We start from the raw sequence: 26,450 nt of genomic DNA on the forward strand, positions 1-26,450 counted from the left end.
TGTTCTCAGGGCTCTGACCACATTCATTTCCAGTAGGACCAAGAGGATTCACTGACACTGAACATACTGAGTTCATTAGAGATATTCTACTTAATGCTGAAAATCTGCATATAATATAGAAGGTTTTGAAAATTCAAACTATTACTTCCCATTGCTTAACACAATACCATGGATGAATTTACATCAAGAATGCTGGATTTGCTGCATTATTATCAGGTGTAGGAAGAAGGATATGAAACTCTGAACCCTCATGGGCTAGAGACATACAAAATTACTAGCAGAAATGCTAGTCACATGACTCATTTCTATTGCAGAAGCAAGATAATAGTAATGTCCGCTGTGCCATTCTGCATGGGTAGCAAAAGAAAATCAACAATCCAATTTTTGCGTCATTTAAGGCTGTGTCTATTTTGGCAGCTTATGGGGAAGGAAGGCTTATCTTTAGGTTCCCTGCAAAAGCTGCTAGTTCGACTTTCAGTGATGTTAAGGAAACAAACCCACACTAGAGGTGGCTGAGTTAATATTGTATGTCATTTCTGGAGTTTGCAAGTGATTGTGTGTTGTTGTTCTCTGCAATAGTGCTGGTGCAAAATGTACAAATGGAAGCAGAGCCTCTTGCTCTATTATCTGTCATCTCTGCCCAAGTACTCATATTGTTCTCTCTGTAGGCAGTGAATAATCTGCATGATGCTGACTTTGTGCTTTGGGCAACACAAACCCCTTACTAAGGAAAGTGGCATTTTGTGTTTTTAAGGCACCGGTGTTGACCTTCATTGAAGTCCAGCAAAATGTTCTGAGCAGTTGCAGAGGACAGGCACTTCCTCTTGTTCGTGAAGCCTGCAAGATCATTTGAGATGTGACTTTCAAAAGCACTCATCACTGACATAGCTCTGCAGACCTTAAGTCAATGGGAGTTTTATTTTAGAGGGAGCAGGCAAGCCAAAATGGAATGCCCTACTTTATATGTTAAAGCTGCAGGAATGAGTTGCAGCAAAGCTGTTTAAAATAATCAGGGATATAGAAAACATAGTTTCTATGCCAAGAGGCAGAATAACAAAATCCTCCTGTTTGCCTTAATATGTCTTCAGTGGCTTATGTGTGCTACCTTGTCTGCCATGTCACAAAGTACAAAGAAATTTAAAGAAGCAATGCAAAGCAGTGGTGACCACAGATGGTCAGTGTAAGTGTCGCCAGCATGAAAGGCTGCTGGCAGCTGAAGGTGGTCACAGGGAGGGTTTACCATCAGCTCAGAATCTATTGTTATTGATACAAGTTTGTGGTATTTCTAAGGTCGGGTTTTAAATGGAGAAAACTGGGAGAAGGCACCATGAGTGTGTAAATAGCTAATAAAGAGCAGCACGACTCAGACCTTCATATGTGGTGGATGATGCACATTGTTCCTGGAGAAAGCTATTTGCAGTGCTTTGGTAGTAGTTTCTGTCATACTAGTTCTGTCTCTGAATTTGTCTGGGCTCTGTTCTTGTACACTAACCCCAATTGTGCTCCAGGGTGTTCTGCAGCTGTAGCATAAAGGATGACCTCTTGTATCCAGCACCTTTTTGCATGGGTGAAGTGGAGAGCAGCTCTCAGTGAACCTTCAGCTTGTGCTTCTCCATGCTGCTTCCTCTCAACGCTCTTCTCTCTTTGGCGCTGCCTAACTCTGACTCTGGCTGTCCATGGGGTTTTCCTTTGTGCTTGATCTAACCATGTGGTAGAACAATACAAATTGAACATGGTTCTGTCAAGCACCATGGAAGGCTGCATACTCCCTGCCGCATGGCATGCTGGGATACTTCTGCTGTTTTCAGAAGCATCAAAAGGTGAGAGATTCCCCTTTTCTCACAGGAAAAAGAGTGAAAAAAGTGATGTGTGTTGCTTAAGCAGACTCCAGGCACCTGGGGAATGCTGCAGGACCCTGCTGACATTGGGTCTGACTTTCCAAAGGGCTTGCATGCAGAATAACCGTTTCCAAGTAATTAATCTGTTCAGTTGCTCTTAGAAGGAAAAAAGGTAGGCATCCTGTTGGTGAATGTGATTTGAGGGTGGCTCTGGTTATACCTACAGAAATGGAAACTCTTTTTTGTCTACTTACTTTATGAATAATGTAAACTGCATCTCTCTATCTGAGCTGTCCTGCGAGTCCTTCTGCTTGAGGGACCTTTTGGATGCCATATTGTGTAATGAGATGTCTGATGCTTAACGTAACCTTGGACCTGATCTGAGCGATCTTACTGTGCTGGCATTTCATTATGAAGAAGTATGCTGCAAAAGAACCTTAGAAGACTCTGCAAAGCATTAAAAGCATTACCTTTCATCGTGAAATGACGCGGGTAATGTGGCCTGTATGAAAGCAGTTATCCAATGGTCTCATGGCACAAAGCTGAGTCAACATACTCTAATGAGCACTTTTGGATCAGCCAGCATAGGTGAGACCTCTAATGTACTTCTTCCTAACTTTCATCCCAGAGATTATTACACACATTTCGTAAAGTACTTTGAGGGCCTTGTGCAGAAGTTTTCTTGTATGGAAATGCTGCTTCATCTCACAGAGCTGCTGTTGCATATCTGTTGTGAAGCCATCAGAAGGAAGGCATATGTGATTTTTAGATTTTCTCTGTGGTTACAGATAAAAATTAATGCTGTGGGTGGGAAATGATGTGAAACAATGTACATCTTGCTTTTTTTCCCCCCTGAAAATATATGAGGATTGTGATCGAGTGGTTAAGTAAAGGAGTAATTGTGAGGATTCCTGGGGTTGTGGCCAACTGTTAGACCCGTGATGTCCGTGATCTTATTTTTGCCATATTTCAGACAGTTGGATCCATGTTTTATAGAAGGAAAATATCAGGTCAGTCATCATGCCACTGAAAAAAAAAAATAGCTTGATTTTTTCCAGAGCTCATCATTCAGCTCCTTTTGAGTCCTTGTGCTCATTTTTAAAAACTGAAATCAGGTTTGCTAAGCAATTGCTTACAGCAGGAGAAAAAGCTCTTTGTGCTGCTTAACTTCTCTGTGTGAGTACTAGAGAGGCCCCTGAAATATGTGAATGCTCGGAAATGCAGTGTTTCTGTATCGCAGTACTGCTGTTCTATAAAATGGCATTTGGTTTTGCTCCACAATGCTGTATGAATGACAATGCACTGATACCTGGTAGCGGTGTCACATAGATTGTGAAACGAAAATGTTATCAGTATAACTAGCCATTCAGATAAATGTCATTACCCTCAATAAAGTACATGCCTTGCTCTTGCCTTGGCTCCTCATGATACTGATATTAAAAATTCTTCCTCCTTTTGGAAATTACTGAAAACTCCTGATCATGTTTTACATTCAGCCGGGCTTCACAGAGTTCTCATCTACACTGCATGTGTGCTTTCAAATGTAATAAAATAGCCAAATGGCTGCTCTGGAATAGTAAAATAAAGTCAAGTGCGTGCTCTGTGCACATCCTGCATCTCTTTTCCATGGCTTTCCATAGGTGATGTTAGGAAATGCAAGAAGTACTGCATGCATGGGATGTTGATTGTGCTTCCTGAATCCTGTCATATCCACTCAGAGCCCTGTAGCAATACGGTGATAAAGATAGCAATGGGTGTTTATGTACCTAACTAGTTCTGCAAGCAGATGGCTCCATTTCACATTTGTATCCCAGATGGGAATATCTTAATAGAGAAGCCACCTGTCAAAGTGACCTCAAGGCTCAGGTCAAACAGTAAATTTTATTTAGTTTTTGGCAGGTGATTCCTGCTTTCTCATGGCCTAATGAGTGACTAAGTACTTGCTGAGCATACATGTGCCATTGATGACTTCTGACTGTGCCTACCTGGGCAATTCTTATTCAAACCTTTATTTTATAAAATATCGTTATAAAGTTAAATAAAATAAAATAAAATAAAATACAGGAAGGAAGGAAGGAAAGCATGAAGGTCCCTTCGTCCCCTGCTGAGTTGAGAGGGCGTTCCCCTGCTGCAGGTGTGGAGGCAGTGCGCTGATGGCCGCATGTGACAACAGTTTCCCATGGCTGGTGCAGGCTGGAAAGTTATACATCATCAGGAGTGTCAGTCTGCTAAGTCAAAAGGTGGTAAATATTCTTTATTTACTCTGCTAGAAAGCTTCTGAGAAAGAAAAAGAAAACCCACAGCAAAAACCATCTACCATGCTCTGATGTTATATACACTCTTTTCTCTTTGCAAAACATCCCACTTACTTTCTCCTCCTTCTCTGTTTTCCTTAGGAATATTAATCCTGTATCTGTAAGTTGACAAAAATGCATACTTATTTAATAAAATATTACGCTGTGTAACCTCCTGATGGTTGTGATTATTCATGCTAAGAATACTTTTACAATGAAAGTTAGAATTGCTTCTTCAAGGGTTAATTTGAGGCCTTCCAAGACACTTTCTGATGACTGAAAAATCCTTGTTTTCTTCAATGTGTGCTATAATTGTAGCAGCTTTAATAAGCTCTGATCCTTGTAGCTGTTCATCGTTGGCATTGTTTTGAGGAATCATAAGCAACCAAAACGACTGCTTTGTAAGCCTAAGCAAACGCAGCTGTTTTGGGAATCAAGAAATTGTACATTTGTCACTTGGCATTTTATTTAGGCTGCCGAGCCTGAAATGTTTAGGACTGGAAATCAGATGTGCTTTTTTAGAACTTAAGTGATGGTTGTAAGAAGAAACGTTGACTATGTTAGAAATACTTCAAAATGCCCAGTCCTCCTCATATTTTAAGTGCTGTGGTATCAGGCTAGAAAACAGTAGTTGAGTCTTACTATTGATGCATAATTTACAAGAACCATGATAACATGCAGGTGCTTAGCACCACAGAAGTGGTTGTGTACCAAGCTGCATGTAGTGTTTATTATAGTCTAGCTTGGAATTACGAAACCAAACCAAAGTGTGTCAATGGAATCAAAATGTTAGATTGCCTGCAGAGCTGCTTGCTCTCAGTGCATCACCCAGTGCTGGTAATGTGCAACAGAAGCTAAAATAATGGAGATTTTAGGTGATTCCTTTTTTCTTCTGAAAAAGAATTAAAAATAGTGTCCATTGATGAAATGAGCACTGGTGTGTTACCAGTCTGGAAGAGGGGAAGCAGGTAAAGAATGTTGTCAAGTCTCTAAAACAAAATTTCAGCTCAAGTTTTACTGCTGTTTTATGGTTCTCTATGAAATCTCAACTTTCTCAAATCATTCCTGAGAAAGCCTTGAAATTGGCTTTTAGGACTCTGGAAAAGTTAAAACTGTTTCTTGGTAGTTATGATTGCTGGACATTACACAGAATTCCTGAGACAATTCTGGAGTTTCCGTTGTGAAATATGAAGTGAGTGGGCAGGTATTGCATGGCGGGGTCTGTCTTGGCAACACTTTGATTGCACACACATTTATTAATGCTGCTGGTTCCATGAAACACAGAGATCAAGTTTCAAACCTGCTGTTATTAAAAGAGAAAAACCAAACCAGAAAAGGACAGATTATTTCACTGAGCCTAATTGGAAAAGCATTTCATTAAAATGGGTCAAAAAACCGAGTCAAAGAGGTCTGGCAAGCGTGGTATAATGGTACATGAGGGAGTGCTTCTCACTAAGTATAGTCTACCCGTTTCTTAATTAAAATGAAAATGATTTAAAGCGCTATTACTTTCTTCTGCTGTTTGTTTAATGTAGTTAATAAATGTATCTAATTGTTGGAAGTTGACAAGGTACTCTTATACAAGGTTGCTCTCTAAGGTAGCTTGAAGAGCTGAGGTTTGAAAATGTTGGGTTTTTTTAATGACTTCATTAGAAAATTTTTGTCATTTGAATGCATCAATGTAACTCCTGCCTTTATGAGATCCCTCTTTCCACCTGCTGGAATATGTGCAGAACCTAAAAAAGTAACTTTGCTGGAGCTTCTGCAGTGGCTAGAATAGACATGTAGAAAGGGATGCCTTGACAAGTGGGCTGGTTAGATAGACAAGAAATGAATTTGTCAATGGAAGAATGAAAAAACAGAGGTTAGTCAGGGAGAGTCATCTGAAAAAAATGTTGAAAAAAGTTTTTGCAAGTATTAAAATTGAGTGCAGGAGTTTGTAGCTGACAGGAGGCGGTGATGAAAACCGGTTCCATAAGTCTATGATTGCTGCAGTTATCAGGAGCTGTTTGCTGGAATGTATTTTCCCTTTATTGCAGGGTCAGAGGATTACAGAAGTAAATTCACTGGGAAGTGTTTCATGGATCTTGTCTGTCCTGAGAAGTGTCGCTGTGAGGGAACAGTTGTGGACTGCTCCAACCAAAAGCTCACCCGGTTACCCAGCCACCTTCCTGAATATACCACTGATCTGTAAGTGCTGCCTCTCCAGGATGTGCTCAGTTGAGCCCGTTGGTTTTCCTAGATTTTACAGTCTGTATAAGGGCTCAGGAAATCAAGGCACCTTCTGCCTTGGTTCCAGTGTGAAACAGAGTAGGTTGATTTTATTCTGAAGGAGCACCAGAGCTTTCTTACTTCCTTAGCTCTCATGCTAAATACAGACATAAGAAAGGAGCCATAACCCTGTGCATCAGCTGCTTCTCCATTTCTTCTTGACATACTGCTTTGTCACATGGCTCACATGAGCTATTTTCATGGTTCCTCTTCCTTTGATGCCTTTGTGACAAACATAATTGTCATTTTTTGTACTTAAGATACAGTATATGAACAGTTCTGAAGTTAAGATAGAAGAATATAGGAGAGTGACATCCAGAAACACAGGAAGTTCTCTGTGTAGAAAAACTGAGCTCCATCAGATAAAGGATTCACATCCCAAGCCTGCCAGGATGGCAGCTTTTGCGTTATTTTTTGAAGATTAGTGGAATTTTATGGGAAATAACTTGGTATCAAATTGCTTCCATTTATGTGGACCAGATCTCCATCTGCATGTCTCTTTTACAGGATGCATAAGGGAGATTTAGACATGCAAGACTTGTGATGGTTAATAATATCTTACTGTGTGCATTGAAAGAAGACATTCTCATACTGTCCTTTGGCATCACATGCTTAAAGGCATCCTAAGCTTTCATATCTTTTTACACTCCGGGAGTTTGAGGCACATGGCAGATAGTATCTTGTTTGCAAAGGTCATAATTCTCTCTTTGTGGCAGTCCTGTATGTCACAGAGATAAATCTAAAGAGATCCACGAAGCACTAAATGTATTTTTGTTTTTTTCCCATCAGGCGTTTGAATGACAATGATATTTCTGTTTTGGAAGCTATTGGACTCTTCAAGAAATTGCCCAACCTCAGAAAAATGTAAGTTCAAGTTATTTTCTCATTAGAATATGTGTTGTCTCGGAGGAAGGAATGAAGTTTTATAGTTTAATATTGCAGTAGCAGAATTCATTGTTTTTAATGTAAGTTTAAGGAAACAAAATGAGTTGCCTCTTAGGTGGACAGGCTCAGTTAAACTACAGTGAGTAGTTTAGGAGTCAGTTTAATAAACACAGCCTGAAGTTTCTTCAGGAAACACAAGTCAGAACCAGCTGTTCCCTGCTGTTCTTTCCCTAAGCATACATTTTGCCATGACTATTGAGGTTGCAGTCACCTGTCACTTAGTACAAAGAATAGATTATATTTTGTGGAAATAAAATTGTAGAATGCTGTCTGGGCTTATCACATGCCTCCATTTTCAGTGTTACCATCAATCTGCTCTACTGCAAGAATGTATGAATGTCACTGAGTATATTTGTCTGTCTGTAGTATTTAAGTCTTCAGTGCCATCCTGCTCCAGAGAAGAACTCACTCTGTAAAAGCCAGCCAGACTTGTTATCAGCTGTAAAATACTCTCTGTGAGCTTCATTCCTCCTCAATAAAGCAATAGCTTTGGGGTTCTCCTCCTAAACTATACTTTAAAACTTACACACAGCAACAGCCTGTAATATTCTGGGGAAAACTCGGCTCAGAACAAGTTGTTAATATGTTAAAACAGAAAAATAAAAGACCAAGTAGAGCTTTTGCAGTTGGGCTGCACTCTGGTGGTTGTGTTTGTGGTAATTTGGTGATTAATGCCACAGTGAAATATTAAAATTAACCTGGAAGGTATAGCAGGATAAGTGGTTCTGTTAAGTCTAAGTAGCACCCAGCTTGTTCTGTGTTGAAGTAAGAAGATCAACAGAAATAATATTATTATAAACTTTAGCCATAAGCTAAGCAAAATCTGACTGAAAAGTGAACTGTGTGAACAATCTCACCTTGAGAGCGTCCTAAATCTGTTCATTTCCTGTTCATAGCAACACATAAAGTAAACCTAGGCTTTCTGAAATTTTCTTTTGACCTCTTCCCTAAAATAAATGTCTGGAAATAGGATTAACATTTATCACGATGGTAAATCAGGGAGTCCCTAAGGAAACAGTAGCCCTCTAGAGTGACCAGGTTGACTACAGAGTTGTAGAACATGGAATGGCTGGGTTTGGAAGGGATCTTAAAGTCCATCCTGTTCCAACCCCCTGCCGTGGAGGTTGGAACCAGATGAGATCAAACCTATCCAAGGCCTTGAGCACCTGCATGGATGGGGCATTCACAGCTCCTCTGGACAGCATGTTCCAGGGCCTTTGAGGAAAGAATTTCCCCTTAACATCTAATCTAAATCTAAAACTAAATTTAAATCTAAATCTAAATCTAAATCTAAATCTGCCTTCTTTTCCTTTAAAGCCATTTCCCCTTGCCCTATCACTATCAGACTGTGTTCTTTGGATCCTGCCAGAAGCCGTACATACCTTGGGAAATACTCAGGACTCATTTTCTTTTCCACTGTCTTTCAGTATTTCAAGAACAATTCCTGAGAGAAGCTTAGCACTGTGAGACGATGGGGTTTTTCTGTAATGGGGGCTGCTGTAAAGCCTGTCAGAATTTTTCTAGTAGAAAAAAAAAAAAGAGTTCCTTGTCAAGTGCTGCAGTCATTGTCTAGGAAACTTATTTTAGTGCTGGGAAGGACAGACTAAAGCTCTCTCGGGTTGCAGAGCAGGCAAAAATTTCACTGCTTTTGTTTTTCAAGATTTGTATCAGCAGTTGATTATTTTTCTGGTAATTCTAGACTGCAAAGTATGTAATTTCTCATGTCTGTTATTCTAGTGGGTCAGGCCTTAGGGACGATATATTTTCTGAGTGAATAAGTGCTGTCATCCACCAACTTTTTGTTGCATTCTGATAAGTGAAACTTTAATTTGGGAAAACAAATAAAGAAATCTGTAATTGACAATACTTGAAGTGGTATTACAGGGCACTGTCTTCTTTACCTATTGTAAATCTTGTCTTTCCACTTGAAACTTTGTTGTACCATTTAATCTTGGATTTTCAAATCTCTTGCAACTGCAACTGCTAGCTTATTTTTGGATGATTTTATGTTGTTGAAATGATGGAGCATTATTAACTTTAATGAATGAAGTTGCCTCTCTACAGAGGTCCCTTGCCTGCAAAGGAAATTGAGATGGTTTGGGTGGTGTAAAGGTGCCAATTCCCTGGCAAATTATGGCCAGCCTTCGTCTCTAATATTTGCATTTTCTGCCTTGAGTATATGATCACCCATTAAAATTGCACCCATTTTTAGGAAATATGACTAAACATCTTTTAGATGGTAAAAAAAAAATAACTAGGAAAACGTTTGACTACAAGTATGGGTCTACAGTCTGTGAGTTGAAAGTCAAAAGTCTTTTAATAACTCATGCTCCCTTTCCACCACAAACATTTATTTAGTTATTCATTTATTTTTGTAAAAATGAGCATCATGGTGTGATCTTAACTATGAAAGGGATCATTGGGAGCAATTATTTATGCCAGCATTCAAAAGAGATGCTGAGCTATAAACATTTCCATTATAGAAATAGCTGAGCCCCCAGATTAAATGCATATGTCCGAATATCCATCCCTGACTTGTTTTTAACTCACATTAAGTCTTTGTGTGAGTGTTAGCACAAAGTACGAAACCCCTGGAAAGCAAAACCAGCATTTAAGTTTTCTATATATTTCTATATCATTGTTGACTTATTGCTGGCATGCTCCTTTCTGGTCACAGAATGCACAAGAGGTGATGGACCACATGCTGGGCCCAGTGTCTGACAGTATTTCAGCAGACGTAAACCAGCATACTCAAGTTTCCCACATGAAACATATCTCCAAAACTCAACATTTTTTAATTAAGTGATGACTTCTGAAAAGAGCAAGACCCACGTTATTGGTGTCTGAGGCCAGGCTGTCCTGTTGCCATGTCTTCTGTCAACTTTTATCCCAACAAGATTGCCTGTTCTTCTGAGCATTGTAGCCCAGGTGCTAATCTGATACTTTGTCACTTGTTTTATATCACCTGGAATTGGACTTTTAAACTATTACTCATGCTGTGTGTAGTGGGATCATTTCTGGAATGTGATACTGGTCAATAGTAGCAGTACTGTTGGAATTTGGCATCTTCTTGGGAACAAGAGTGTGTGTTTGACTTTCTCTTTTTTACTGTAGACAGTAAAACAAAAATAGTGCTGCCTGTCAAAAGCCTAAACAAATAGGATTACACACTTCAGTCCGTACAGGACTCTGTAAGGGTGTGCTTGATGGACTAAGGCCCAAGGTCTTCATGTGCTTACGGCCTTTTACATAAGTGTTTTAAATAATTAAAAGCCATTTATTTCTATGCATCTCTAAGGACATTTTATCATTCAGAAGTTCTCTATTCACTGTTTGGTGTGGTTTTTTTTCACAAATATGAAATATTCAGAAGATTCACTTTTCATTCCATCAGGACTTCATTTGACTTTCTAGACTGAAGTTCTCCAGTGTTGATCTATAACAAACATCTTGAGACTGCAAAGGCAGAGTAAATATTTAGAAAATAATGCAGTGTATTGCAGTAGGTGTGAACTGAGAATTAAATGATACTCATTTCATGCTAAAAGATGGTATTAAATTTAAATGCCTAAGAGTTCATGAGTGTGCATATTAAAATTTGTATCAGATGCAGTCACGCAGGTTTTTACATTTATACCATAGGTCAGTATAAAATAAAGTCCGCGGTTCACTAAATAAACATACTTCAATATGATGATCCCTATTTCGGTGGTAGTAATATTGTTTTTGCTGAGCACCCAGTCCCAAGCAGAACCTGTAAATTCAAGAACATTAATCTGTGTTAAAAAACCCTGTTTATAGCAGGTCTGAGACACTTATCAGCAGTGAGATGAGGTATTAGAGCTGGTAATTCCATGGATTTAAATACTCTTGATAAGTCTGATCTGTATTTTTTATAAGTAGAATAAAGAGGGCTATTAGTAAGTACATTAAATACACTTCTGAGCTGCTGTATCCTCTCCTTGCTGACTGCAGGCTTTACTAGATAACCACTGAAAAGCATATAGCCATCCTTCTCCCTTCCAGTGTGATGATATATGTTCTGAATGAAACACAAATCCTTTTCTTATTGTGACTGGTTGTCTCTTTCCAGAAATCTGAGTAATAATAAGATCAAGGAGATTCGAGAAGGAACATTTGATGGAGCTTCAGGAGTGCAAGAACTGATTCTGACAGAGAATCAGCTGGAATCAGTGCATGGACGAATGTTTAGAGGCCTCACGGGGCTGAAGACATTGTGAGTGCAAAGACCTGTTTTTCTATTTTCGGCTGTATCTTGAGCACCCAAGTTCAGCAGTGCTTGCTAAAATCTCTATTTCTAGACAACAAGCTCAAATGCAGTGTCTTGTTTCAGTGTGATTAACCTGCAGTTAATTGCTAGTCCTGAACTGGTGTGAGATCGATGTACCTGCTGTAGAAGAAAATAGATCTACAAAAGTTTTAGGGACATCTTGATGGTGAACCTGTCATGGGCCAAATTTGGGTGTTTTAATTCATTTAATACTTATTCTATTTCCTATAGAGAAAAGGCATGTGGGAATGTATTTATTAGCTGTTAGTTTATCTACCCATAACCCCCTCCATCCAAATTGAAATTGTTGGTCTGCTTAAACCAAACCTCAGAGGAGAGGAGGAGCCTAAGGGATTTTTAATACCATACACACTATGTGAAATCAGCAGAAAAGAAAAAGAAGAAAGGCTCAAGTTATTGTCACCACCAGAAGTCGGTGTGGATAAGCAATTTAAGGTGGGCCTAACCAAACTATTGCAGGTCCTACTGGCAGAACGTAGCTGCCTCACTCACTTTGCACCAGGAGTAGCTGTCCATGTACGCACACACAGCTTTGGGCTGTGCACATCCCCACGTGCAATAAAACATACATGCAGCTGTACTGTTAATGTGGTTGTGGTTGGGGACAGCACCTATGAGACACAGAGCATAAATGTATAAGAAATCAGTTTGGTGCTACCTTCACTCTTAGAACAACTTTGCAGTTTACTTCTTATAACTATTGCTTATACATAAACTCACAGTAAGTAGCACTCATTTACTTTCAAGTTAAAAAATATATATTGGAAGCTGAATCAAAGACAGGATTTCATGATGGCATCCAATCAACTCCTTTTCCCCATCCAGAGAAGCAGTCAGGCCTCTGGTAACCACAAAGATTCATGCCAGATGATGAGTATGATCTGTATGTGAAAAATACCCGCTTTTGCAGTCTCCCTGCTGTGGAAAGAAAACACTTGATGAGGTGGCTGCTGTCATTAAGAAGACACTAGGAACCAATATGAAATTTGAAATCTGCAATATATTCATTAGCAGCAAATGCATCTTATGTTGCACAATATCATGGCGCGATTCCTTCAGTCCAAGTATTAAAAAAAATCCAGGCTTTGCTTGGAGGACTTTGGCCTGTAATGACAAATAGGGATCTTGTCTTTTGTTTTTCCTTAACATTATTTTCCTGTGGTTACAGCCATCTGTTCTTTAATGTATGCATTTTACTAAGGGAATTTAAAATATTGTCTGTAGATACTAGATTAGTTTTCATAATGTAAAGCAGCCTGTAGCCATGCTCCTAAAGAGTATTCAGCATTTTTTTAATAAAAAGATACTTAATATTCAGGCTATCCTGCTGACCTGACCTACATTTCTCCCTAGCTGATAAAGCAGTCTAAATACACACAGCATGAAATGAGGATCTGTAAGTGTAAGTTTTCCTTCAGGAAGGGCACACAGTGCATGGTGTACCATGGTATGAAAGCAAAGGTTTAAGCCTGAGGGACGTATATGTCTGTCCATTCATTAACTTGCACTGAACACTGAAGTTAAGACCTTCTATGAAGAGGCCATGCTATACAGAGTCATAGTCCAGTTTTTAAAACACTTTTCCCTAAAATGTAATAGATCACCACGAAATATATATTGCAATCCAGCCACCTTTCAGAATTGTTGTCTGATACTTCACGTACAGAACTGAGAGAATGTTTTCTATGTCTTCAATATATGAATTTCCTGAAGCAACCAAAGCTTCTGAAGGCATTATTTTTCATATTTGTACTCACCTTCTGGAGCTTGTGGCCCTGACCTGGCTTTCAAGCAGCTTCATGCTCCACATATAAGGTGTGAGTCTCTGTGACTTTTCTGAAGGCTTCACTCCTGTTGCAACACAAAAAATCCTGACACCGTGATGGCCATAGTGATTACTATATACAGAGGACAGTAATGATAAAGCAGTGCAATATCCAGGTCTTACACACTGAGTGTTTGTGATTACACTGTGATTTCTTCTCTGCTATATTTAATCTCTCTTTGGTGTTTCTGAAGAGTCTGCTTATTTTATACTTAAATGCCCGACTTGCAGGAGATTGGAGGCCAGATTTCTGAGTGAGTTATTCACTGCATGAGTCTGGTACTGTAGAATGAACAGTCCTCAATTCAGAGGATCAGTCCACCGGAAGAGCAGCATGAGCTTCATGTATTCTGTGGATTTCTGATAGTGTGCTTTAATTACTGAATAATTTGTCACCAGAGTAGAGATGTTATAGTGGTGATGTTTACAGATTCAGCTGCTGAATGGCATGAATTGTAACAAATACTTGTAAGCCTTTTCTTTCTGTGGAGAGAAACAAGACACCACAGTCTTTCAGATTAATTAGAAATTGTCATGGAGTTCATTGTTACCATAACAACTCAGAGAGTTATATCTTCCAAAACACAGCATTGATTCATGGTACAAACACAGAGCAAGAAATAAAGAAGTTATGGAATGGTTACTGCTTTCTGTCCAGTCAATTAATGATACTAAGAAGATTTCAGAGCTTGCTTTACGTCTGGAAACTTTTCCTAAGCTATTCCTTCATTTCTGCTAAGGACTGTTTCCTTCCATGCTTTTGCATTGTGGATTACATTCATGATAGAAGCAATGCAGTTAGTGTTACTGTCACACATTTCTGACAGCCTTTCTCAGTGTGTCTCTGAAATACATCTTGCTCTCAGACACTTGAGTGACATTAAGTCAACAGACTTGAGAGTATTTAATTGAAGTTTACCACTAGTGTTAATTTTGATTTCAAACTAATTTCAGACGTCAATTTCCCATTAGTCTCTAATGTTATGTAGAATAAATGCATTTTAAATTTAGGAGACAATGTTTACGTGAGTTTAGCCCTCCTCTAGCTGTTCAGTCCTACAGTAGTCAATAAAAATGGAGCCCAGTGATTGCCAAACTATCTGTTGATGCCCTAGAAACTGAGCATCCTAACGTGAAACTGTACCCACTCCCAATATTTCCTAATTTCTTGCTTTAATCTTTTCAGAATGCTGAGAAGCAACTCTATCAGCTGCATAAACAATGACACCTTTGCTGGACTGAGCTCAGTGAGGCTTCTTTCTCTGTACGACAATCACATCAGCACCATCACACCTGGAGCCTTCAGCACACTGGTCTCATTGTCTACAATGTAAGTTATCTTAAAATGTGAACATGTTGTGGTGCTTTCGTTCTATACTTTCTCTACAAGTAGACAGCATATGAGTTTCAAAGTCAGACTAACGTGTTCATATTTGGAAAACATCATTTAAAGAAAGAAAACCCTATCCTGAAGTCACAGGTTTGAAAGCGTCAGGGTATGATTCATAAAAACGTTAGAGTGGCTTCAGCGAAAAAAGCTTTTACATTGCCAATTCTAGGCAAAATGACTGCATGTTTTGCCCTGTTAGCACAGGAGGAGTTCATGTCAAGCAGCTTCTTCAGATCCAGAGCTGTGTAGCTTATCTTACACTTGAGCTCCCCAAAGCTCCATTGGTTTCAGTGGAGTAATTTTGTAACAACAGCATTCTTGGATTTCAGTTGAATAAGTTAAATATCAGAAGAAAACAAGTAGCTAATGTTAAGATTTTCAGGAGAGCCTAAGAATACAAAATACTCCAGTCCTACTGAACTTGAATTTGAAATTTCTAACCTAAGTTTTTCTGATAATTGTCTTATATTTCTCAGTGCTTCTTTGAAGCAGTTCCATTGCTGTTCAAATATTCTGGTGTACTTCTTATAATGTGTCCATTTTAATAAAGAGCAGACTGATAAATATGGAGCGAAAGTCTGCTCTTTGTTTCCAGCTGTGAAGGTGGACCCTGATGTTGCTGTTAGTGGAAGTTGTCTGATTAATTCACTTCACACTGCCCTGAAAATAGACCCTAATTGTCCAACAAAAACAAATTATTGGAGCTATTGCATTTCAGGTTTTGAACCAAGATTTTGTTTTCATTTATTTTCTGTGGCCCCAAAAGCCCCTTGAAACTGGTGGACAAAGAAATAAAGACAACCAGATTAGTTTTATTTACTGTTTTCAAGTCATGGGTCAAATCTAGTGGTAGTCACTGAAAGCTTGTGCTCTCAGTTCTGCAAGCAGTGCCCGCATGCTTCTTGCACAATTGCTTGTGTAGTTCCTTCATAGCTGTAACTCTGAATCAGTCTGTAAAGTCCCTGCCTTGTTTGCATGGATGTGTCCTCTTTTGTTAGAACATGCCCAGTTTACTTTTTTTAGCTGCAAATACAAATATTAGAATATTTAGAAATATTAGAATTTATATCAAGAGAAGTAAAGCTTCTCGTAATATGACTACATTACTTTGGCCCTGCCTTAGTATCATGTTGATCATGGCAGGTTCTTGAAGAAAAATATTCTTATTTGATACATGTTTAGGTTGATGCACGACAGTAAATGCAGGTGGAGGTTTGCTTTTGATTTCTTGTGGCACTGGGATCTAGACTGGTTGTAGTGATATTTCACAAACAAATCCAAAATGCAAATGTGCTCATTTCCTAGAAGCATCCTGCTGTAGGTAGTTATATGAGATGACAGCACTGCTGAAGATGTATACTAAGACTGCTTTTACTATTCAGCCCACACTCGTGAGTTAATTAGGATTTGCAATGACTCAACTCCATATCTGTCAATGGGAGCTAGAACTTATTACAAAATTTAACATTTCTTCCTTTTTTTTTTTTTTTTTTTTTTTTTTTAATCTTGGTGTATTTACAGATCTTAAAAAAGTATTGCTCCTTTTGTTGTTGCTTAGTGTATCAGCCGCACTGATACTATCAAAACAAGGACAGCTCTGAAAGTAATGTGCTAATGGTTTCCAGTAGAGGAAGAACATCAATTTTTTACATTAATGAGGAAAAAATAGCAGTTTTTATGAATTGTTACTAGTCAGAATATGTATTTATTTAGCATCCTGACTTGAAGTGTACTTGCGCTTTTGTGTACATGGTATTCAGTCATGTCTTTTAGTCCTTATAGTGTCAGCTGGGCATGTTTGTAGGCAGAACAGCATTTTCATGACTTCAGCATGCAACTAATCACACATAAACTTCACTTGAATCCCAGGATGTGTTCAGCCTAATTTCAACAATATCCAGATGTGTTTCAGCGTGTTTTTCTAACAGGCCACCAGAATTCATTTGAAGGGTTAATATTCTGTACCTTCTTTGCAATTTTTAACAGAGACACTTGCATTAGGATATGAATATTTCATTCCTCAAGACTTCTATTCACCCTTGATTTTGAAAATAGCTCTGTGTCCTTGAAGAGGCACTTAGGAATTTAAAGTTAGTAAGACATCTTTGCTAAAAGTGTGATTGCTTTGTTTCTGTTACAGTGGTTAAATCTTGCATGTGGGAACTCTGATTACTAATTATGAATTTTTAAAACAGTTTTCTCAGCGTTTCTGTTTGTGATGAGTCCACTTGAACAGCCAGAATCCAAGATAAAATTGTGAAAATACTCAGCTGTCCTCAACTTTCAGCTTCTTTTCAAGGCACATAGGGGATCTCCCGTCCATTGTGACACTTCAGAGTTCCTCAATCTTGCAGTTTTTCCAGAAGTTGCATCACAGTTTTGCCTTAGAAAGAGCATATATGTGGGCATGTCACCTTTATAGTAAAACAAAGCAGAAAGAGGCTGCTCTTCAGCTGGACAAAGGATGAAATTCAGGTGCTGCTATAGTGGCAGTAGAACATGTGTAATTGTGACAAGATACATTTTGAACATTTTTCCCTGTACTTACTGAAGTTTCAGAACAACAGATTTATTTCTCCTCTCATTTTATATGTTGCGTAGTTGCTAGGAAAAGTACAATCCAAATGTAAGCCAAGGATTTAATATTTTTAGTGATGTGTTAACCTGTGTTTGCCAAGAAAAAGAAAGAGGATTTGTGGATAGTTGTTGCTGTTCAACTAATGGGCAGTAACAAATGAAGTTAAAGAAACCTCTGAAAAATTGACATAATTATTATTTTGATGGGGGCAATCTGTAGGCTCACCATATGGATGTTTCTGCAAGTTTCTCCTTACTTTCTGAGCTGCAGGTTTTCCAGCAACCTGATTATGTACACCTGCTGCATGTTTCCAATTGTGGGTGACTTCTTTGTTAGGATTTGTGTCGTGGAAGTTGTTCCATAAATATGATCTCACACACTTCCATCAGTGGAATAAATGATTTTTGAAGCAATGGTTCACTTAGCTTTGGGGATCTAAACTCTCGGTTTAAACACACTGTTCATGCCAAAGCATGTCTGTATGGAAAGCACGCAAGGCGCCCTGCATGTGATCCCATTATGGATTCAAAAAAATAGAACAATTCAGAAAGAAAGTAACCAAAATTAGATGGATGCTTTCATTTCTGCATGTTCCAACTGAAAGCTTCTTCATAACCTGTTTATTTTTTCATGTTTATACAGCAAATTAGTCTTCCCACCAAAGACTAGTCAGTATGTGGTAGGTTGAGTATTGTCCTCCCTGTTTTTCCCTCTACAACACGTACAACAGGCTCTGCTGGCTCCCCATGTAATTACACATGCAGAGCTCCTGGCTGCTGCAGTGACTGACTGCTGTGCGCAGAGTCTGGAGTATCCTTTTTTGACATGGAGAGCAGCTGTAACTCACGCTTTGCTTATGCCATGTTGACCTAGGACATATATCATCGAGGAATTTGTTTGGATCTGTTTTCTTCTTGCTGCACCTTAACTGTGCCAGATGTTCTCACCTTCAGCACTATTGCATTCCAAAGGATTTGCTTGGTTGAAAACCTCATGTGATCTTGGCTACACATTTAGGTTTCCAAAAGTATGTTGCAAGTGAAGATTTCCAAAGTCTTCAGCTACTGCACCTGTATTTGAAGTGTGTGTTTCTATAGGAAACACGTTTCGTTGTAAGAAATGGCGTGCTGTAGAGGGATTTCATGATCATCTTTTTTTTCTGTTCTATGGAAATGAGAAGCCTTGGACATACATATGATGTGAGAATTCCCTCAGTGTTAGTTTGGACACTGTGTTTTCTGTACGTGAGGCTCTGACAGTTCATTTTTCTTCAGTGTGGAGCCCTAAACTCAGGCAGTTGATTCTCTCTGTATTTGTATCGATAAAGAATCAGCATTCTCTTTTACCAGGACTATCAGTCTCTTGCCTTCATTTTACATTTAATTCTGAAACAAACACAAAGAACATATAGGAGTTTTGGTACAGGGAAAAATAAAAAAAAATAAAAATTAAATTAAATTTCCAGGATTTTCAACTGTAATTCTTGCTATCTTAGAAAGATCCTTGTTCAAAATAAGTGTCACCTTATACTCCTTTCAAGAAACACAGGATACTAAGAAATACTTATGAATAATTGCTTCTCTGCACCAGTATCTGTGTTACAGGTGTCCCGCTGAGAAATGGCTGTGACATCTATGCTTCTGTGGCCTGACAAGAGAATGGATAGGGCTTTCTTCTTTCAAACACTGCTAAAACAAGCTGTGCTATGGATCCCTTCCACTTAGAGTGGTTGTCAGTGTGTTGCTTTGGGTACCGCACAGCACAGTGCTATAGCAAAGCTGAAGCTGCTTTGGAAGGATATTCTGGAATAGTAGCAAGATTTGATGCATGAAGCCCAGAAAGCAGTAAATCATGTTTTTCAGATAATACTGAACATAGAAAGAGTGGCCCAAGCTGACAGTGCTGCTTAATATACATGTATGTGTATATCTGTATGTGCATGCAGGCAACCTATTTCTGTAAGCAACCCAAGAGAAGCTCCCACCCCACTGCATATATGAAGCAGTACTGCAGGTCTGTGCTAAGCTCCTCTATGGTATCACCTGAAGTCGTCCCTCTGGAGATTGTGTATATATGTGCCACTGTGTGAAGTGACTTTAGGCTTGAGCGTGGGCTAAAGCTCGAGCTTAAATACAGTTGTGAGTAAATCTCTGTAGGCAATGCAAGTGTGTCTAAATAATCAATACGGCAGTAAGTACTTTGGTTTATAAACATGTATTTATATGCCTATATATTTTACTACAACCCTCCTTCCTATCAAACCTGCATAGCATGTGTCCTGTCTGTAAAACAGAACAGGATCTCACAGAAACAGATGGCAGGAAGGAGCCGGGACATGGAACCTGTCTTTTTTCACTAGTTATTGAAGTATTTCTGTACATTCTTTTTCTTTTTGTTTCCTTTTTTCTTTCTTTTTTTTTCTTTTTTCTTTTTTTGATGTAATTATGTCTTGTTCCGTTTCAGCAATTTGCTGGCTAACTCCTTTAATTGTAACTGTCATCTGGCCTGGCTGGGAAAGTGGTTGAGGAAGAAAAGAATTGTCAGTGGAAATCCACGCTGCTTGAAACCCTTTTTCTTGAAGGATATTCCAATCCAAGATGTAGATGCCCAGGATTTCACCTGTGAGGGTAAGAAAATCCAGTTCAATTTGGCATTTATGTTAATGTTGACTCTGTGTCAGGGCCTCCCTGCCTATCAAACAATAATTCATGGCAAACATTTCAGTTTAGCACTGATGAAGACAGCTACGTGCAGCTGAAGATCATTGTTCTCTATCAGTTTAGTTTCATCATTGTTGTCCACATCCTGCATTTCTACTGCACTCACCTAAGGAACAAATTCATGAAAGACTAATGCTCTGCTGTGTATAATCCCAGTATAACCCTAGTGCTTCCTCCCTCTTCCTTATTCATGCACATAGTTAAAACTTAATTTATAGGCTGTGTTTGCCTTAAAGCCCAGATGTGCTGGAGCTGCAGGTACTCATACCTCTAAAGAGACCTTGAGAGTAATAGCAGTTTCCTACTCAGAGCAGAAATGAACTTCTGCCCTAGACAAGCAACCTGGCAGCAGACCCAAATGCTTTGGACTCAGAGCTCAAGGGAACCAAGTTTAGTCTTTAAAAAATAATTGCCTTTTATTTCAGAAAGTAAAAATCCTGGTCAATGAAATGACATTCCACGTTTTGGAGCTTTCTCCATTGCACAGGCAGTGAAACAGCCATGGTGAATGAAAGGTACATGGTGGCAGGATGTGAAAAACAGAATACAGGGGAAAATTGAATATGCTGAATATGCAGAAAATACATTTTCTGCAGGTTTCTGAAAGGCTTTGAATTTTGTTTCCATCTGCAAAGCTCAGCTGGCTCTGTTGTGGGTTAGTCCTGCTCCTCTATCCCACTGGATACAAATGACTCCCTGCCCATTCCTTTACGGGTAATATTGTTATCTTGTAGCAGGAGTTCCAGTCTTACTCTTTAATCTCAATGCACATGGGTACATCCCGCAGAGTGGAGGAAGAAACAGATCAGTCTCAATTAGTCCTCGCATCAGTTTCTAAGAACTAAGGCACATAATGATGGCTGGCTGTGTGCTCTTGCATTGCAGCCCTGTGTCTCGGCGCTGCCCCACTCAGGCTGCCTGTGCTCACAAATGGTTGTGTGGTTACCCTCACTGTCATCTACAGAACGTGCCACTAAGTGTTTCCTTTCATGTACATCATGATACTGTACTATGCATTTGCTTTATGTTTTGCAAAGCCTGTTGTTTTGGGGTAAAATCCATGCCTTAGTGTTCCTAACTTCAGAGAGCTGGTTTGTTCTGCAGCCGCTATTGTTCTTCCATTATGGGATTTAATCTGCTGTTTATGGAACTTTGAATCCATTGTTGGAAAAAGTAGATATTTTTATGTGTGCACTGATGGGTTTCCAGCAGTTGGAAGTATGTTGCTCAGTTTCTTGTTTGCCTGGTTATTCCTGTCAAAAGCAATGAGATTTGAAATCCGAATGATAAATGAAGTGCCGGGCTGATGTTAGAAAATAAAAAATTAACATCTAAAAATTGAATTTATAGAAAAGTCTTCCTTGAACAGAGTAGGCTGTGGGTGCCATCTGTCTGGATGAGTCTGAGGATAACGTTCTTGTCTTGTTACCCATTTCACCATGTCCATCCTGGGGACAGGGGAAGGATTTAGGATTCATGTAACTGGTTTTACAATATTGGCAAGATCACAGAGCAGTAGATACTGCTTGGGGAAAAGTATATATTTATTTAAAAATGCGGCCATTCAGTTTTTCAGCTGTTGCTCTTGTTGGCTGAAGAACTTGTATGTTCATCCAAAGAGCAACTCGAAAATACTGGGATGGTTAGCCTGGATTCAGGGATGCTCCTCCCTGGTCCTTGTAAGAAGCTATTGTCAAAGTGCATCAGGCTGTGCTGAAAGCTGATTTCCTTTCTGAACATCCCATTTCTCCTCTGCAGGTAACGATGAAAGCAGCTGCTTGCTTTCTCCTCCTTGTCCTTCCCAGTGTACCTGCGTGGACTCAGTGGTACGTTGCAGCAACAAAGGGCTGCGAGTAATGCCCAAAGGAATTCCCAAAGATGTGACTGAGCTGTAAGTTACATTTCACTTAGCTCCTTTCATGAGAAGTTCATGACATTACATTGTGGGGAAGCTTTGTGGGTCCTCTGGGGCTTTTACCTGTGACTTCAGTGACAGAGGGCTGGTATTTTGTGTTGTGGTGCTTTCTGTATGTTTTAACTGCTGTTATTTTTACATTTATTTGTCCCTTGACTGACTGCATTGCTGTACAATGGGAACGGAGTTTATTTGTCCTTGCCCTCATTAGATCTTTGTTGGGAACAAATGCATATATTAGTATCAAATGATTCCGTAGTGCTTCTGAACTGCCTGAACTCACGATAGGCATTTTGAAAGGACGATGAAATTGTATTCCTGACTTATGCAGCTGTGAACTAATTATCCTCTAAGGAAACAGAGAGGAGGAAAAAAAACTGCCAGTGGTGGAAACAAACAATGAGTTTTTTCCAAGCCTCATCTAATGTCTAAAAAAACTGATAATTAGACTACATTGTAAAGTAAATTCATCCTAGTTGAGAACCATCTTTCTAGGCTTCTTTTCAACTACTCCTTACTATTATACTGGATTTTTATTCTTTCCAAAGAAAGAAAATACCCTGGTGGCACTTCTTGGCTTAAACAATTGGCAGTGGAAATACAGAGCTTTTCTCCTATAGATCTTTATTCAAATGTATCCCAGGTGAACTGTTCCTGAAGCTTTTTACAGGCTCATCAATATTTCTGTATGAATGCAATTGGTTGAGTTAGTTGGTGTGTTCATTGCATTTTGTAATGGATGAAAATCCACTTCTGCTTTACCCCATTCAGTAATGTGGCAACTGATGAATGAAATACACATCCTTTTACTTCCTTTGCAGTGGAAGGGGGCTTGTGCTGTTTCTAGCTATGTTGTAGTCAAATATAGAGCCTTGTTGCTTTAATGAAGAGTGGACTGGAAGTGTATGTGGGAATGCAAAATAACGTGGATATTTTGCAGTGATTAATACATTCATGAGAACACTGGGTATGTTTAAAGTGGTTTGAATCCAAAGCCAAGTCCAGGCCTGTGTATTACCTTATATTGCCATCCATGATAAAGAATCTATACAGTTTCTGCTCTGCTCTTGTTCAAGTCTTGTTCAAATGTAACTTGCCAAGAACAAGATAGCTCAGATTTTGCTTTGACTTTCACTGCCATGCTGAGGAATTTTTATCTTTAAATTCTGCATGTTGGGTTTTACTGATGCCATCCGATACACTGACAACATAACTTTCACAAAAAGAGTGAAGTTAATCTCACATTTTTGAAAACTGCTACATTTCTTGAGCTATTTCCTTGGCAATTGAGGCAGTAGCCTGGAATTGAGCAGTTTGAGTTCACAGAGGCTTACATGACTGTCTTCTTCAGTAGGAGCCTCATGGCTGTGCAGTCTTCTAGTTCTGTTTTCTGCTTTCAGTCCAGAAATGTGTGAGCAGAACACAGTCGGCCATGGGCAGGATGGCTCAGAATTGTTCGTGTTCTGCAAATGTAACCTCGAATCTGTCCCAACTGTCTCCCAGTTCAATCCTGATCACTTTTCTCTCAACCAACATAAATTGAGCTCCTTATATGTATCAATGCCAAAAAATGAGCTGCAGTTACTGAAGAAAAAAAAAATTGTGAAAATGATGAAAAGAACAAAATTTTTAAAATGGAATAAAATCAGTCTTACTTGCCTTTCTTCTGCTTCCAGAATAGCATGCTAACCATAACCTAGAGGACAATGTATCAAGTTAATAGCATGTAGTTTTTACTGCTCTGCGTTTGAGAATCGTCATAATTGCTGTGGCAATCAACATCTCCTGTGGGACCCCATCTCTTGCCTCACTTTGAGGACCACAGCTATTTGGCAGACTGAACCCAATAACTGTCTGGACACAGGGTAAAAGTGGTTAATTTTGTTCAGTCAGGTTACGCTCCTCACACCAAAATGCTCTCCTTCCCACAGGGCAGTCCCACATCCCTTGAGCTGTGACTAGAGGCTGAAGTACGTTGCCAAAGACTGTCAAAGACTGTCTTGGCAAAGTGTATCTGCTAGCACTAGGTACTGCACAGCACACGAGTTACCTGTTGCAGCAGACATGCTTTCACATGGCAAGGGAGAGCCATCACAGTCTCCAGGGCAGGGATGCCTTCACCTTTCCCACCAGTACAGCAGTCAAAGCTGCACTGGGACAGAAAAAACCTTCCTCCATGTTATGTCAGCTCATGCTGCCTTTCTCCCCTTCTGCCATTCTCCCCTTCTGAGCTACCAGGTCAGCAACCTGCAGGCAGTACATGGGCTGCCCATGCCTCCCCCGTAGCACAAAGCACTAAGGACAGAAGTTGTGCCAAGGAAGGGGTGCAGTACCAAGAGTCTCTTGTCCTCAAAGCCTGCAGTTCCCCTTGTGGGAGGCCTGAAAGGTGATAGAATACGAGGGCTGGAGAGACCACAAAGCAGAGACTTCCGCCTTTTAGATGAAGAAATCTGTAGACAAGAAATCTGTATTTCCCATCACTTCTTTCACAGACCCCATCATCATGGGGTATTCAGCCTCCTAGGAATAGGGAAATACCATATTGTTTCTTCCAAATTCCTTTCATAAACACATACACACTACTGCCTGCATTTTTTTCCTACTGTTTAAATGCTCTGAAGGGAAGCCTTTGTTCTTTGACCACGGGCACTTTTCTAGTCCAGCAGTTCAACATGTGTTTATCCAGTGAGCTGGTTTGGAACTTAACCTCACTCCTGCTTCGTGGTTTAGGTTTTCTTCTTTCTTTCTTTCTTTTTTTTTTAAAAAGTCTGATTGAACTATGTTCCCCGTGATCATTTTCCATCTACATATTACTTCAGTGTGTGAGTGCTGGACTTTTTTTCTCACAAATACATACACAAATACACAAATCGATTTCTACAGTCTTATCTGACAAAATCCCATTCCTTTTATAGACCTGCAGGAAATAGTAGTTTGCACTGTGGGAAAAGGCTGAAGGCAGTTGTGTGGACAGTGTCATCTCTAGACCCAGTGTTGTCATGGCACTGTGCTATGTGAGGGCAGTGATGGGGCTCTTAGACACCAACCATACATGGCTGCTCATGATTTATATTAATACGTACTAATCTTTGCACTGGCTTTGGATGTTTCTCTCCTTACAAACCTCTCTCCTTCACATGCTTTGTTCCTTTCCCTGCAAGCCTGGTCAGACCCTTTTTGCACTGCATGTATCAGCAGAGGATGACTGGTGAGGAATCCATCCAACTGCCTTTCAGCTCTTCATTGCCTGCATCTGGGCAGCTGCCTGCTCCAGCAAAGCAAAGCTCTCCCACTTGAGGGAATGGATAGGTCTGCAGAAGAATGTTCTAGTTGCAGTTCAATTCTAGAACTAAAATCTGCAGCCATCTGTTTAGAAAAGTTAAATAGATCAGTAGTCTCAAATGATATTTTGTGTGAGTGAAGTTGGAGTGCACATCAAAAAGGTGATTTTAGCATAAAGAGAATAAAGTGTAACTTCAGGGCCTTCACTTTTCTCACAAACACGGTCACATTTCTGTGTGTCAGCCACGTGGGTTGTGGTCTGACAGATGTGGGCAGCAAAATCCAGAGTCCAATTTTCCAAACCTTTCTTAAATTTAAGATCCAGACTCGTACCTGGGTTAGTGCTTCAACTGCGTTTCTTCTCAGCAAACTGTAACTGAAACTCTTAAAATTCGTGTTTTGTGGATGTTTGGTATCCTCACATATTTCATCTTTCACAGCAGTTCTATTCAAGGCCACCTTTTTCAGGAAATAGAACTTGCATCAAAATTTTATGATACTGAGTATCTGCATTAAAAGGTTTCAGCTGTAACTTTTAGAGCTGCGTAAAATTGTTAAGTATCTTTTTTCTTTTTAATATAACAGTCTATGTGGGATATTCAAAGAAATTAAAGACAGGGCTTTGTGCTGTGTCAGTTACTGCCTGAGAACTGATTTCTCTCTCTAGTTTCTCCTTATGGCACAGATTGCTGCTGTGAGCTTGGCTTTATGGCTCAATGGCCATTTAGGTAGAAAAAAGGTCCAAGAATTCAGATGGTTACATGATGCTTTTATCATCCTTCTTTTATTTTTTTTTCCTTTGTCATCTTTTATGCATAGATCTGAATGTTTAATACATGAAGTCAGTGCTTGTGGAAGGTGCTGGTTGAGCCCCTGGGAGCTGTGGGCACTGGGCTCCAGGAGCTGGTGTAGGTGGGGCAGGGGCGAGCAAGGCATGGCCATGCACACAGCACCAGCCCTCCTGGCCAGGCAGGTTTCTGCCTTTGGTGCTCCTGTGAGTTTTTAGGAATCGTTTCTGACACGTGGTTGGTGTCATTCTATAAGAACATGAGCACATGTTTCATGTTGTTTTATTCCTGT

At 39.6% G+C, this 26,450-nt stretch overlaps 1 protein-coding gene across 7 annotated transcripts in view; it reads left to right on the forward strand.

Moving 5' to 3' along the window:
- Positions 1-26,450, forward strand: part of SLIT3 (slit guidance ligand 3) — a 427,176-nt gene that overhangs the window by 321,549 nt on the left and 79,177 nt on the right. For all 7 annotated transcript variants that reach the window (XM_085518791.1, XM_085518790.1, XM_085518786.1 and 4 more), the window contains 6 exons: positions 6,172-6,322; positions 7,193-7,267; positions 11,442-11,585; positions 14,672-14,815; positions 19,917-20,080; positions 21,932-22,064. In XM_085518791.1, coding sequence (XP_085374917.1) covers positions 6,172-6,322; positions 7,193-7,267; positions 11,442-11,585; positions 14,672-14,815; positions 19,917-20,080; positions 21,932-22,064 — 811 coding nt within the window. The remainder of the gene's footprint in view (positions 1-6,171; positions 6,323-7,192; positions 7,268-11,441; positions 11,586-14,671; positions 14,816-19,916; positions 20,081-21,931; positions 22,065-26,450) is intronic.

This window comes from Coturnix japonica, chromosome 18 (assembly GCF_054131305.1).
Source record: "Coturnix japonica strain WE chromosome 18, WE-NBRP24, whole genome shotgun sequence".
Lineage (NCBI taxonomy): Eukaryota > Metazoa > Chordata > Aves > Galliformes > Phasianidae > Coturnix > Coturnix japonica.